Genomic DNA, 11,141 nt, shown 5'->3' on the forward strand with positions numbered 1-11,141 from the left:
TGCGCAGAATCGTTCATTGGCGATCGCCGCCCAATGCATGCTGGGTAGATTTGTGTCCGACTTGATCCGACTTGCTCTGACGTCATGCACACGTGGTCAACGATGACCTCATGAGATCACGGCGGCCGCAGTTTTTAGAGCCAGGCGCCGCAGTTGCTCTCCACCGACTGTAAGACCCAGGCGGACCCAGGGCATGCTGGGAAACACCGGCCTCTCAGCTGATCTAACAGCTGATTGGTTCACAATCGACTCAACATGATGATATTTTATATAAACTTTTTATTGATTTTGATTTGGAGGGATTTTAACTGCTATTAGTCTGATTTAAAGGCTTATTCTGTACAGAACACATGTTGTGAGGCTGATAGTGACGTTTAGAAGTCAGAGAGACTGTAATCAGATTACAGATCATCTCCAGTCTGTTATTAATTAACATCAGCACCAGATCATCTCCAGTCTGTTGATTAAAATCAGCACCAGATCATCTCCAGTCTGTTAATTAACATCAGCACCAGATCATCTCCAGTCTGTTATTAATTAACATCAGCACCAGATCATCTCCAGTCCGTTGATTAAAATCAGCATCAGATCAGATGTAGAGCATGTTAACAGCTACTCTGTCATAATTAAACAATTGGAGACTGTGTAGGAGCTGATATTTGGGTCTGAAAACATGAAAACATTAAATCAGAATCGGACCACAGTGTTTGTGTGACTTCCTGTTCAGCCTGAAGGCTGCTGGATCAGCTGGATCAGCTGGGAACTGTCTGATTGACAGCTGATTTTAGTCCCCGCCCCCCCGGCTGCTCTCGTCCACCTTACAGGAGAGGAGCAGCTCATCTCCAACCAGCCTAATCATTCAGAGAACGGAGCAGCTGCTGCTAAGGACGTTACGTGTCACGTGGTTTTCTCCGTCCCAAAGCGACCTTGGGAGCTGTAGTTCAGATGGAGTTGTAGTTCATGGTCTGGAGCGTCAGCGTCAGACTGGTGAAACGCCCTGCAGGGCGACTTCTTTAAATGCTGTAGGGGGCGCTAAATAAAACGTTAAGTTCTGTAAAACTCGCAGAGAGGACTTTTATTGTGACAGCGCCGTAACCCGGATGTGACCGGCAGTGTTTCCGGTGCTGTGAGGCTGACAGTAGCACTCCGAGCAGAGTTCTCAGCGCCGTGCTTGGTGTGTTGTCGTGGCTGTGTGTCGGTGATATGCGGGTGTGTTTGGGCCCCTGCGGGCCCTCGCTGCTCGGCCTGGCCCCCTGCGGGCCCTCGCTGCTCGGCCTGGCCCTGCTGCTGGCCTCGGTCCCCCCTCTCTGGGCCTGGGACGCGGACCTGGAGCTGCTGGACCTGGTGGAGGAGATCCCGCAGAGCTTCTACCAGTTCCTGTCTCTGGACCAGGTCCGTGTGTGTCTCTGTTAGGGTCTCTGTGTGTTTAGATGGCTGCTGGAGCCTCATGGGTGGGTTATAATGCAGGGAGGACGCTAGATCTCACCCGCTACACGTGTCGACGTCAACACGGGCACACTGCGCAGGCGCCGAGACACAGCCGTGACTGCAGTGTTTATGTTTCACTCCGCTCATTGTTAACCATGTTGTTGATATTTCTGCCACCGTCCTGTTGAGAAATCTGACAGATTATCTCCAGAAAGAGACCCCAGAAATCCACCGGTTACACGTGCTAAATGCTGATGTTTCCATGGTTACAGCGCAGCAGCTGTTACCAGCCGAGTGCCACGCACACACACAGAGAAGCTAAGTTAACGCTAGCTAGCAGCTGTGGTCCAGTTCCTCATGCTAACGGCTAACACATGATTATATCAGATTATTGGGTCATGCTGAGAGTTGTCTCTGTTATTGTGTCCACCCTCATTGATATACATGGGTGGACACAATAATAGAAACAGAAGGACTAACAGGGACAAGCCTGCTATCTGTTTATACTTCATTCATTTTATATATTAATTTATATATTAATCTCCTGAAGCCTTGCTGACCTGTCTGCTTGTCTGTCTGCCTGTCTGTCTGTCTCTCTCTCTGTCTCTCTGTCTGTCTGCCTGTCTGTCTGTCTGTCTCTCTCTCTGTCTGTTTGTCTGTCTGTCTCTGTCTGTCTGTCTGTGTCTGTCTCTCTGTTTCTCTCTCTGTCTGCCTGTCTCTCTCTCTCTCTCTGTCTGTCTCTCTCTGTCTGTGTCTGTCTCTCCTTGTCTGTCTCTCTCTCTCTGTCTGTGTCTGTCTCTCTCTCTCTGTCTCTCTGTCTGTCTGCCTGTCTCTCTCTCTCTCTCTCTCTCTCTCTCTCTTTCTGTCTGTATCTCTAATCTGTCTGCCTCTCTAACCTGCCTGTCTGTCTGTCTCTTTAACCTGCCTGTCTGTCTGCTTGTCTGTGTCTTTAACCTGTCTGTCTGCCTCTCTAAGTCTAACCTGTCTGTCTCTCTAACCTGTCTGTCTCTCAGGATGCGTCAGCATTAGAGGTGAAGAAGGCATATCGCCGGCTGTCTCTCTCTCTGCATCCTGATAAGAACAAAGATGAAAACGCTGAAACTCAGTTCAGACAGGTGAGAAGCTCTTAATTCTTCTAAATGATTTCCCTCTACAGAGCTCTAGAGCCGGCGTCCTGCTCCTTCTATAGACTCAGAGCTCTAGAGCCGGCGTCCTGCTCCCTCTACAGACTCAGAGCTCTAGAGCCGGCGTCCTGCTCCCTCTACAGACTCAGAGCTCTAGAGCCAGCGTCCTGCTCCCTCTACAGACTTAGAGCCGGTGTCCTGCTCCCTCTACAGACTCAGAGCTCTAGAGCCCTCTATAGACTCAGAGCTCTAGAGCCGGCGTCCTGCTCCCTCTACAGACTCAGAGCTCTAGAGCCAGCGTCCTGCTCCCTCTACAGACTTAGAGCCGGTGTCCTGCTCCCTCTACAGACTCAGAGCTCTAGAGCCCTCTACAGACTCAGAGCTCTAGAGCCAGCGTCCTGCTCCCTCTACAGACTCAGAGCTCTAGAGCCGGCGTCCTGCTCCCTCTACAGACTCAGAGCTCTAGAGCCAGCGTCCTGCTCCCTCTACAGACTCAGAGCTCTAGAGCCGGCGTCCTGCTCCCTCTACAGACTCAGAGCTCTAGAGCCGGCGTCCTGCTCCCTCTACAGACTCAGAGCTCTAGAGCTGGCGTCCTGCTCCCTCTACAGACTCAGAGCTCTAGAGCCCTCTACAGACTCAGAGCTCTAGAGCCGGCGTCCTGCTCCCTCTACAGACTCAGAGCTCTAGAGCCGGCGTCCTGCTCCCTCTACAGACTCAGAGCTCTAGAGCTGGCGTCCTGCTCCCTCTACAGACTCAGAGCTCTAGAGCCCTCTACAGACTCAGAGCTCTAGAGCCCTCTACAGACTCAGAGCTCTAGAGCCGGCGTCCTGCTCCCTCTACAGACTCAGAGCTCTAGAGCCGGCGTCCTGCTCCCTCTACAGACTCAGAGCTCTAGAGCCCTCTACAGACTCAGAGCTCTAGAGCTGGCGTCCTGCTGTAAACCCTAACTCACTTGTTAAGAACTCATCTCATCATAACAGAGTTGAATGATCTCTTTGTGCTTTAATTTTCAGCTGGTGGCCATTTTTTATTATTATTATATGTATTATATTTATATTTATTATTTTCAGCTGGTGGCCATTTATTATTATTATTATATGTATTATATTTATATTTATATTTATATTTATTATTTTCAGCTGGTGGCCATTTATGAAGTCCTGAAGGATGAGGAGCGCCGACGCAAGTGAGTCTAAACATTATTATACGTGTGTGTGTGTGTGTGTGTGTGTGTGTGTGTGTGTGTGTGTGTGTGTGTGTGTGTGTGTGTGTGTGTGTGTGTGTGTATTATTAACCGTAGTGTGTGTGTGTGTGTGTGTGTGTGTGTGTGTGTGTTATTAACGTAGTGTGTGTATGACATCAGGTATGATGACATCCTGGAGAACGGGCTCCCTGATTGGCGGCAGCCGGTCTTCTACTACAGACGCGTGAGGAAGATGAGCAACGCTGAGCTGGCCTTCCTCCTCTTCCTCATCCTCACTGTGGGACACTACGCAGTCATCTGGTCCATCTACCTGGAGAAACAGCTGGTGAGAGAGCCAATCAGAGCGTAGCTTACAGCCAATCAGAGCGTAGCTTACAGCCAATCAGAGCACAGCTTACAGCCAATTAGAGCGCATCTTACAACCAATTAGAGCGCATCTTACAGCCAATTGGAGCGCATCTTACAGCCAATCGGAGCGCAGCTTACAGCCAATCAGAGCACAGCTTACAGCCAATCAGAGCACAGCTTACAGCCAATCACAGCGCAGCTTACAGCCAATCAGAGCCCAGCTATGCAGGTAACACCATGTTCTGTTCCTCCTCGTTGTTTCAGGACGAGCTGCTGAGTAAGAAGAAGAAAGAGAAGAAGAAGAAGCTGAGCTCCAGACCACCAGACGAGCTCCGCAGCGCCACGCACGACAGGTACACATACTACTTCCTGTACACATACTACTTCCTGTACATACTACTTCCTGTACACATACTACTTCCTGTTCCTGTTCCAGGTACAGATACTACTACAGAACAAACCTTAGAATTAATCCAATAGTACGTGAATTACTTAATACTACTTCTGGTGAAGTATTACAGTACGTAAACACTGGACACTACGCTGGCATCAGTATCCCACAATGCAATGCGGTCGTAACAACAATGTTCATAACAACCGGACAGAAACCGAGCAGCTCTGTAACGAGTGTTGGTCGAGTTATTTACCTCTTTTCAGGAATATAAGCATTATCTGGCGATGCTGCTAGAGCGGACTCTGTTGGTAACATGACGTGATAAATCCCGTAACATGACATCGTGATAAATCCCGTAACATGACATCGTGATAAATCCCGTAACATGACATCGTGATAAATCCCGTAACATGACATCGTGATAAATCCTGTAACATGACATCGTGATAAATCCTGTAACATGACGTGATAAATCCCGTAACATGACATCGTGATAAATCCCGTAACATGACATCGTGATAAATCCCGTAACATGACATCGTGATAAATCCCGTAACATGACATCGTGATAAATCCCGTAACATGACATCGTGATAAATCCCGTAACATGACATCGTGATAAATCCTGTAACATGACGTGATAAATCCCGTAACATGACATCGTGATAAATCCCGTAACATGACATCGTGATAAATCCTGTAACATGACGTGATAAATCCTGTAACATGACATCGTGATAAATCCTGTAACATGACATCGTGATAAATCCTGTAACATGACATCGTGATAAATCCTGTAACATGACATCGTGATAAATCCTGTAACATGACATCGTGATAAATCCTGTAACATGACGTGATAAATCCTGTAACATGACGTGATAAATCCTGTAACATGACATCGTGATAAATCCTGTAACATGACATCGTGATAAATCCTGTAACATGACATCGTGATAAATCCTGTAACATGACATCGTGATAAATCCCGTAACATGACATCGTGATAAATCCCGTAACATGACATCGTGATAAATCCCGTAACATGACATCGTGATAAATCCCGTAACATGACATCGTGATAAATCCCGTAACATGACATCGTGATAAATCCTGTAACATGACATCGTGATAAATCCTGTAACATGACATCATGATAAATCCTGTAACATGACATTGTGATAAATCCTGTAACATGACATCATGATAAATCCTGTAACATGACGTGATAAATCCTGTAACATGACATCGTGATAAATCCTGTAACATGACATCGTGATAAATCCTGTAACATGACATCGTGATAAATCCTGTAACATGACATTGTGATAAATCCTGTAACATGACATCATGATAAATCCTGTAACATGACATCATGATAAATCCTGTAACATGACGTGATAAATCCTGTAACATGACGTGATAAATCCTGTAACATGACGTGATAAATCCTGTAACATGACATCGTGATAAATCCTGTAACATGACATTGTGATAAATCCCGTAACATGACATCGTGATAAATCCCGTAACATGACATTGTGATAAATCCCGTAACATGACATTGTGATAAATCCCGTAACATGACATCGTGATAAATCCCGTAACATGACATTGTGATAAATCCTGTAACATGACATCGTGATAAATCCTGTAACATGACATCGTGATAAATCCCGTAACATGACATGATAAATCCTGTAACATGACATCATGATAAATCCTGTAACATAACGTGATAAATCCTGTATCATGACATGATAAATCCTGTAACATGACATGATAAATCCTGTAACATAACGTGATAAATCCTGTAACATGACATCATGATAAATCCTGTAACATAACGTGATAAATCCTGTAACATGACATGATAAATCCCCTAAAATGACGTGATAAATCCTGGCTCTCTCTGTGTGTTTGTTTCAGAGCTTACGAGCGGCCGCACTGGCACGACATCCTCCCTCTGAAGCTCAGCATCTGGCTCTACCTGTCCATCAAGAACCTGCCGCACACCGTGCAGGTAGGAGCTGCAGACCTTAACATTACCTACATCATCTACACTACCAACACTACCTACATTATCTACACTACCTACATTATCTACACTACCTACATTACCTACATTATCTACACTACCTACATTACCTACACTACCTACATTATCTACACTACCTACATTACCTACACTACCTACACTACCTACATTACCTACACTACCTACATTACCTACATTACCTACACTACCTACATTATCTACACTACCTACATTATCTACACTACCTACTAGGGCTGGGCGATATGACCTAAAAATAAAATCCCCGATTTTTTCCAAAAAAATCCGATTTAAGATTTAAATCGATTTTTTTCTCCCCCTACTTAAAATCAATCTGCAGATGACAAAGAAATTGTTCAAAACAAGTTTTAACTTTATTTTGTTTTGACTCACACACACGCACACACATGGGGCATGTATACCATTATGATTATTCATGCCAATTTTGTGGAAATATAAATTGGTTTGAGTGTTTTCCCTTTTTATGGATGGGGGGGTGCTATATATTCAACAAACAAACGGATGCGTGAGATAAAGCTGTTTTCACACATACAGGTATTTCACTTCTCGTTCCTCGCTAAAAGTTCAAATCATTTTAACGTTATTGCGCAACCTTGCCCCTATTTCCACCTGTTGCTGAGTAACGTACATTAACATCCCATGGTCTCTTGAATGTAGCATACCTGGAGCAAGCTCCTTCGTAGTAACTAGCGGTAGAAACAAACGTCGAAGAGGAGCTCCGTGCTACAGAGCGGCGATTGCTAGTTGTTTAAGCCGCTACAGACCTCCATCACAGCTCGGTCGTATCAGCGGCATTTAGTAGATGTGTTGAGCCGCAAAAGAGTTCCTCAATACCGCCTCTGGTGCCCCGCATGGTGGTCCTTTAGGTCAGCGGTAGCTGGTGGTTCAGTTATCCGAGAATAGGTGACTCTCAGCCGGGGACAGAGCACCGCGAGCTGCCGGTCATTTCGGCGGAGATTATGGATAAGTAAGTAATGAAACTACTAGTTAAGAAAAGAATTAATATTAGTCCCTGTCGCTGCCATGTTGTTTGTGTATCTCTATGGCAAACGCGCGGGGCGAGGGCTGAGCCCGTTCGGAGCTATGGGAGCCCAGAGGGGAGCGTTGGCGGATGTTAAGGAGAAAATCGATTTTCATTTTAACAAATCGACGTTAACTACACATTCGAGTTAATCGATAAAATCGATTTTTCGCCCAGCCCTACTACCTACATTACCTACACTACCTACATTATCTACACTACCTACATTATCTACATTATCTACATTACCTACACTACCTACATTACCTACATCATCTACACTACCTACATTATCTACACTACCTACATTACCTACATTATCTACATTATCTACATTACCTACATTATCTACATACCTACATTATCTACCTGTCCATCAAAAACCTGCCGCACACCGTGCAGGTAGGAGCTGCAGACCTATGATCACTCAGACCAGGGGTGTCAAACTCCATGTCACTATGGGCCACACTGGAAAATGAGAATACATCAAGGGCCAGACATGTACGGGCTTATTAACATTACCCAAGGGATCCTGACTAACCTTTGGGTCTCTGTCTCTGTGTTTCAAGAGCTGAAGCAGTACTACGAGGCCTACCTCTCCTTATTACCCTGACTAACCCTTAGGTCTCTGTCTCTGTGTGTATTTCAGGAGCTGAAGCAGTACTACGAGGACTACCTCTCCTTATTACCCTGACTAACCCTTAGGTCTCTGTCTCTGTGTGTATTTCAGGAGCTGAAGCAGTACTACGAGGACTACCTCTCCTTATTACCCTGACTAACCCTTAGGTCTCTGTCTCTGTATGTATTTCAGGAGCTGAAGCAGTACTACGAGGCCTACCTCTCCTTATTACCCTGACCAACCTTTGGGTCTCTGTCTCTGTGTGTATTTCAGGAGCTGAAGCAGTACTACGAGGACTACCTCTCCTTATTACCCTGACTAATCCTTAGGTCTCTGTCTCTGTGTTTCAGGAGCTGAAGCAGTACTACGAGGACTACCAGCAGATGAAACGGCAGCAGAGAGAAGAAGCTGAAGCTGAGCAGGAAGTTGTCCCCAGTAAATACTTTTATATCAAATATAACAGATTAATAATCGTGTTCCTGATCCACAAATTACTTTAACACTTTGCTGTGTTCAAGTTTTCTCTCTCGTCTGTTTTTGTCATTTTTTGCGTTTTAGATCTATTTTGACTGTCAGTGAGGTTGTGTCTCAGTACTACCTGTCTCTGAGGTTGTGTCTCAGTACTACCTGTCTCTGAGGTTGTGTCTCAGTACTACCTGTCTCTGAGGTTGTGTCTCAGTACTACCTGTCTCTGAGGTTGTCTCTGTACTACCTGTCTCCGAGGTTGTGTCTCAGTACTACCTGTCTCTGAGGTTGTGTCTCAGTACTACCTGTCTGAGGTTGTCTCTGAGGTTGTGTCTCTGTACTCCCTGTCTCTGAGGTTGTGTCTCTGTACTACTTGTCCCTGAGGTTGTCTCTGAGGTTGTGTCTCTGTACTACCTGTCCCTGAGGTTGTCTCTGAGGTTGTGTCTCTGTACTACCTGTCCCTGAGGTTGTCTCTGAGGTTGTGTCTGTACTCCCTGTCTCTGAGGTTGTGTCTCTGTACTACCTGTCCCTGAGGTTGTCTCTGAGGTTGTGTCTGTACTCCCTGTCTCTGAAGTTGTGTATTTGTACTACCTGTCTCTGAGGTTGTGTCTCTGTACTCCCCGTCTCTGAGGTTGTGTCTCTGTACTCCCTGTCTCTGAGGTTGTGTATTTGTACTACCTGTCTCTGTACTACCTGTCTATGAGGTTGTGTCTCTGTACTACCTGTCCCTGAGGTTGTGTCTCTGAGGTTGTGTCTCTGTACTCCCTGTCTCTGAGGTTGTGTCTCTGAGGTTGTGTCTCTGTACTCCCTGTCTCTGAGGTTGTGTATTTGTACTACCTGTCTCTGAGGTTGTGTCTCTGAAGTTGTGTGTCTGTACTCCCTGTCTCTGAGGTTGTGTCTCTGTACTCCCTGTCTCTGAGGTTGTGTATTTGTACTACCTGTCTCTGTACTACCTGTCTATGAGGTTGTGTCTCTGTACTACCTGTCCCTGAGGTTGTCCCTGAGGTTGTCTCTGAGGTTGTCTCTGAGGTTGTGTCTCTGTACTCCCTGTCTCTGAGGTTGTGTCTCTGTACTCCCTGTCTCTGAGGTTGTGTCTCTGTACTACCTGTCTCTGAGGTTGTGTCTCTGTACTCCCTGTCTCTGAGGTTGTGTCTCTGTACTCCCTGTCTCTGAGGTTGTGTCTCTGAGGTTGTGTCTCTGTACTCCCTGTCTCTGAGGTTGTGTATTTGTACTACCTGTCTCTGAGGTTGTGTCTCTGAAGTTGTGTCTCTGTACTCCCTGTCTCTGAGGTTGTGTCTCTGTACTCCCTGTCTCTGAGGTTGTGTATTTGTACTACCTGTCTCTGTACTACCTGTCTATGAGGTTGTGTCTCTGTACTACCTGTCCCTGAGGTTGTCTCTGAGGTTGTCTCTGAGGTTGTGTCTCTGTACTCCCTGTCTCTGAGGTTGTGTCTCTGTACTCCCTGTCTCTGAGGTTGTGTCTCTGTACTACCTGTCTCTGAGGTTGTGTATTTGTACTACCTGTCTCTGAGGTTGTGTATTTGTACTACCTGTCTCTGAGGTTGTGTCTCTGTACTCCCTGTCTCTGAGGTTGTGTCTCTGTACTAGCTGTCTCTGAGGTTGTGTCTCTGTACTACCTGTCTCTGAGGTTGTGTCTCTGTACTACCTGTCTCTGAGGTTGTGTCTCTGTACTCCGTCTCTGAGGTTGTGTATTTGTACTACCTGTCTCTGTACTACCTGTCCCTGAGGTTGTCTCTGAGGTTGTGTCTCTGTACTCCCTGTCTCCGAGGTTGTGTATTTGTACTACCTGTCTCTGAGGTTGTGTATTTGTACTACCTGTCCTCCAGGAGAGAAGCGTCCGAAGGTGAAGAAGCCGAAGCTGGAGTTCCCCGTGTACGACCTTCAGACGGAGAGCGTGAGTTACTGCCAGCAGGAAACGTCCATCGAAGACATCGAGGACCAGATGGACGACTGGCTGCAAGAACGCAGAGCTGCCCGCAAGAAGGTACTAGATTACTCTGAGAGGTACTCTGATTACTCTGGGAGGTACTCTGATTACTCTGGGTAGTACTCTGGTTACTCTGGGTGGTACTCTGGTTACTCTGGGTAGTACTCTGATTACTCTGGGTAGTACTCTGGTTACTCTGGGTGGTACTCTGATTACTCTGGGTAGTACTCTGGGTAGTACTCTGGTTACTCTGGGTAGTACTCAGATTACTCTGAGAGGTACTCTGATTACTCTGGGTAGTACTCTGGTTACTCTGGGTAGTACTCTGATTACTGTGATTACTCTGAGAGGTACTCTGATTACTCTGGGTAGTACTCTAATTACTCTGAGAGGTACTCTGATTACTCTGGGAGGTACTCTGGTTAGTCTGGGAGGTACTCTGATTACTCTGGGAGGTACTCTGATTACTCTGGGAGGTACTCTGGTTACTCTGGGTAGTACTCTGATTACTGTG

The 11,141-nt window shown here is 46.2% G+C and overlaps 1 protein-coding gene across 3 annotated transcripts in view; it reads left to right on the plus strand.

Moving 5' to 3' along the window:
* The first annotated feature begins 1,079 nt into the window (after positions 1-1,079).
* dnajc1 (DnaJ (Hsp40) homolog, subfamily C, member 1) overlaps positions 1,080-11,141 on the plus strand; it is a 14,992-nt gene continuing 4,930 nt past the window's right edge. For 2 of the 3 annotated variants that reach the window (XR_004108458.2, XM_031319168.2), the window contains exons 1-8: positions 1,080-1,392; positions 2,442-2,543; positions 3,692-3,738; positions 3,916-4,081; positions 4,369-4,457; positions 6,428-6,521; positions 8,566-8,650; positions 10,527-10,684. Coding sequence is in view for 2 of the 3 variants with exons in the window: in XM_031319168.2 (XP_031175028.1) it covers positions 1,204-1,392; positions 2,442-2,543; positions 3,692-3,738; positions 3,916-4,081; positions 4,369-4,457; positions 6,428-6,521; positions 8,566-8,650; positions 10,527-10,684 (930 nt within the window). In the remaining variant the exon portion in view is untranslated. The remainder of the gene's footprint in view (positions 1,393-2,441; positions 2,544-3,691; positions 3,739-3,915; positions 4,082-4,368; positions 4,458-6,427; positions 6,522-8,565; positions 8,651-10,526; positions 10,685-11,141) is intronic. The other variant, XM_031319169.2, reaches the window with a different exon arrangement.

Source organism: Sander lucioperca, chromosome 9 (genome assembly GCF_008315115.2).
Source record: "Sander lucioperca isolate FBNREF2018 chromosome 9, SLUC_FBN_1.2, whole genome shotgun sequence".
NCBI lineage: Eukaryota > Metazoa > Chordata > Actinopteri > Perciformes > Percidae > Sander > Sander lucioperca.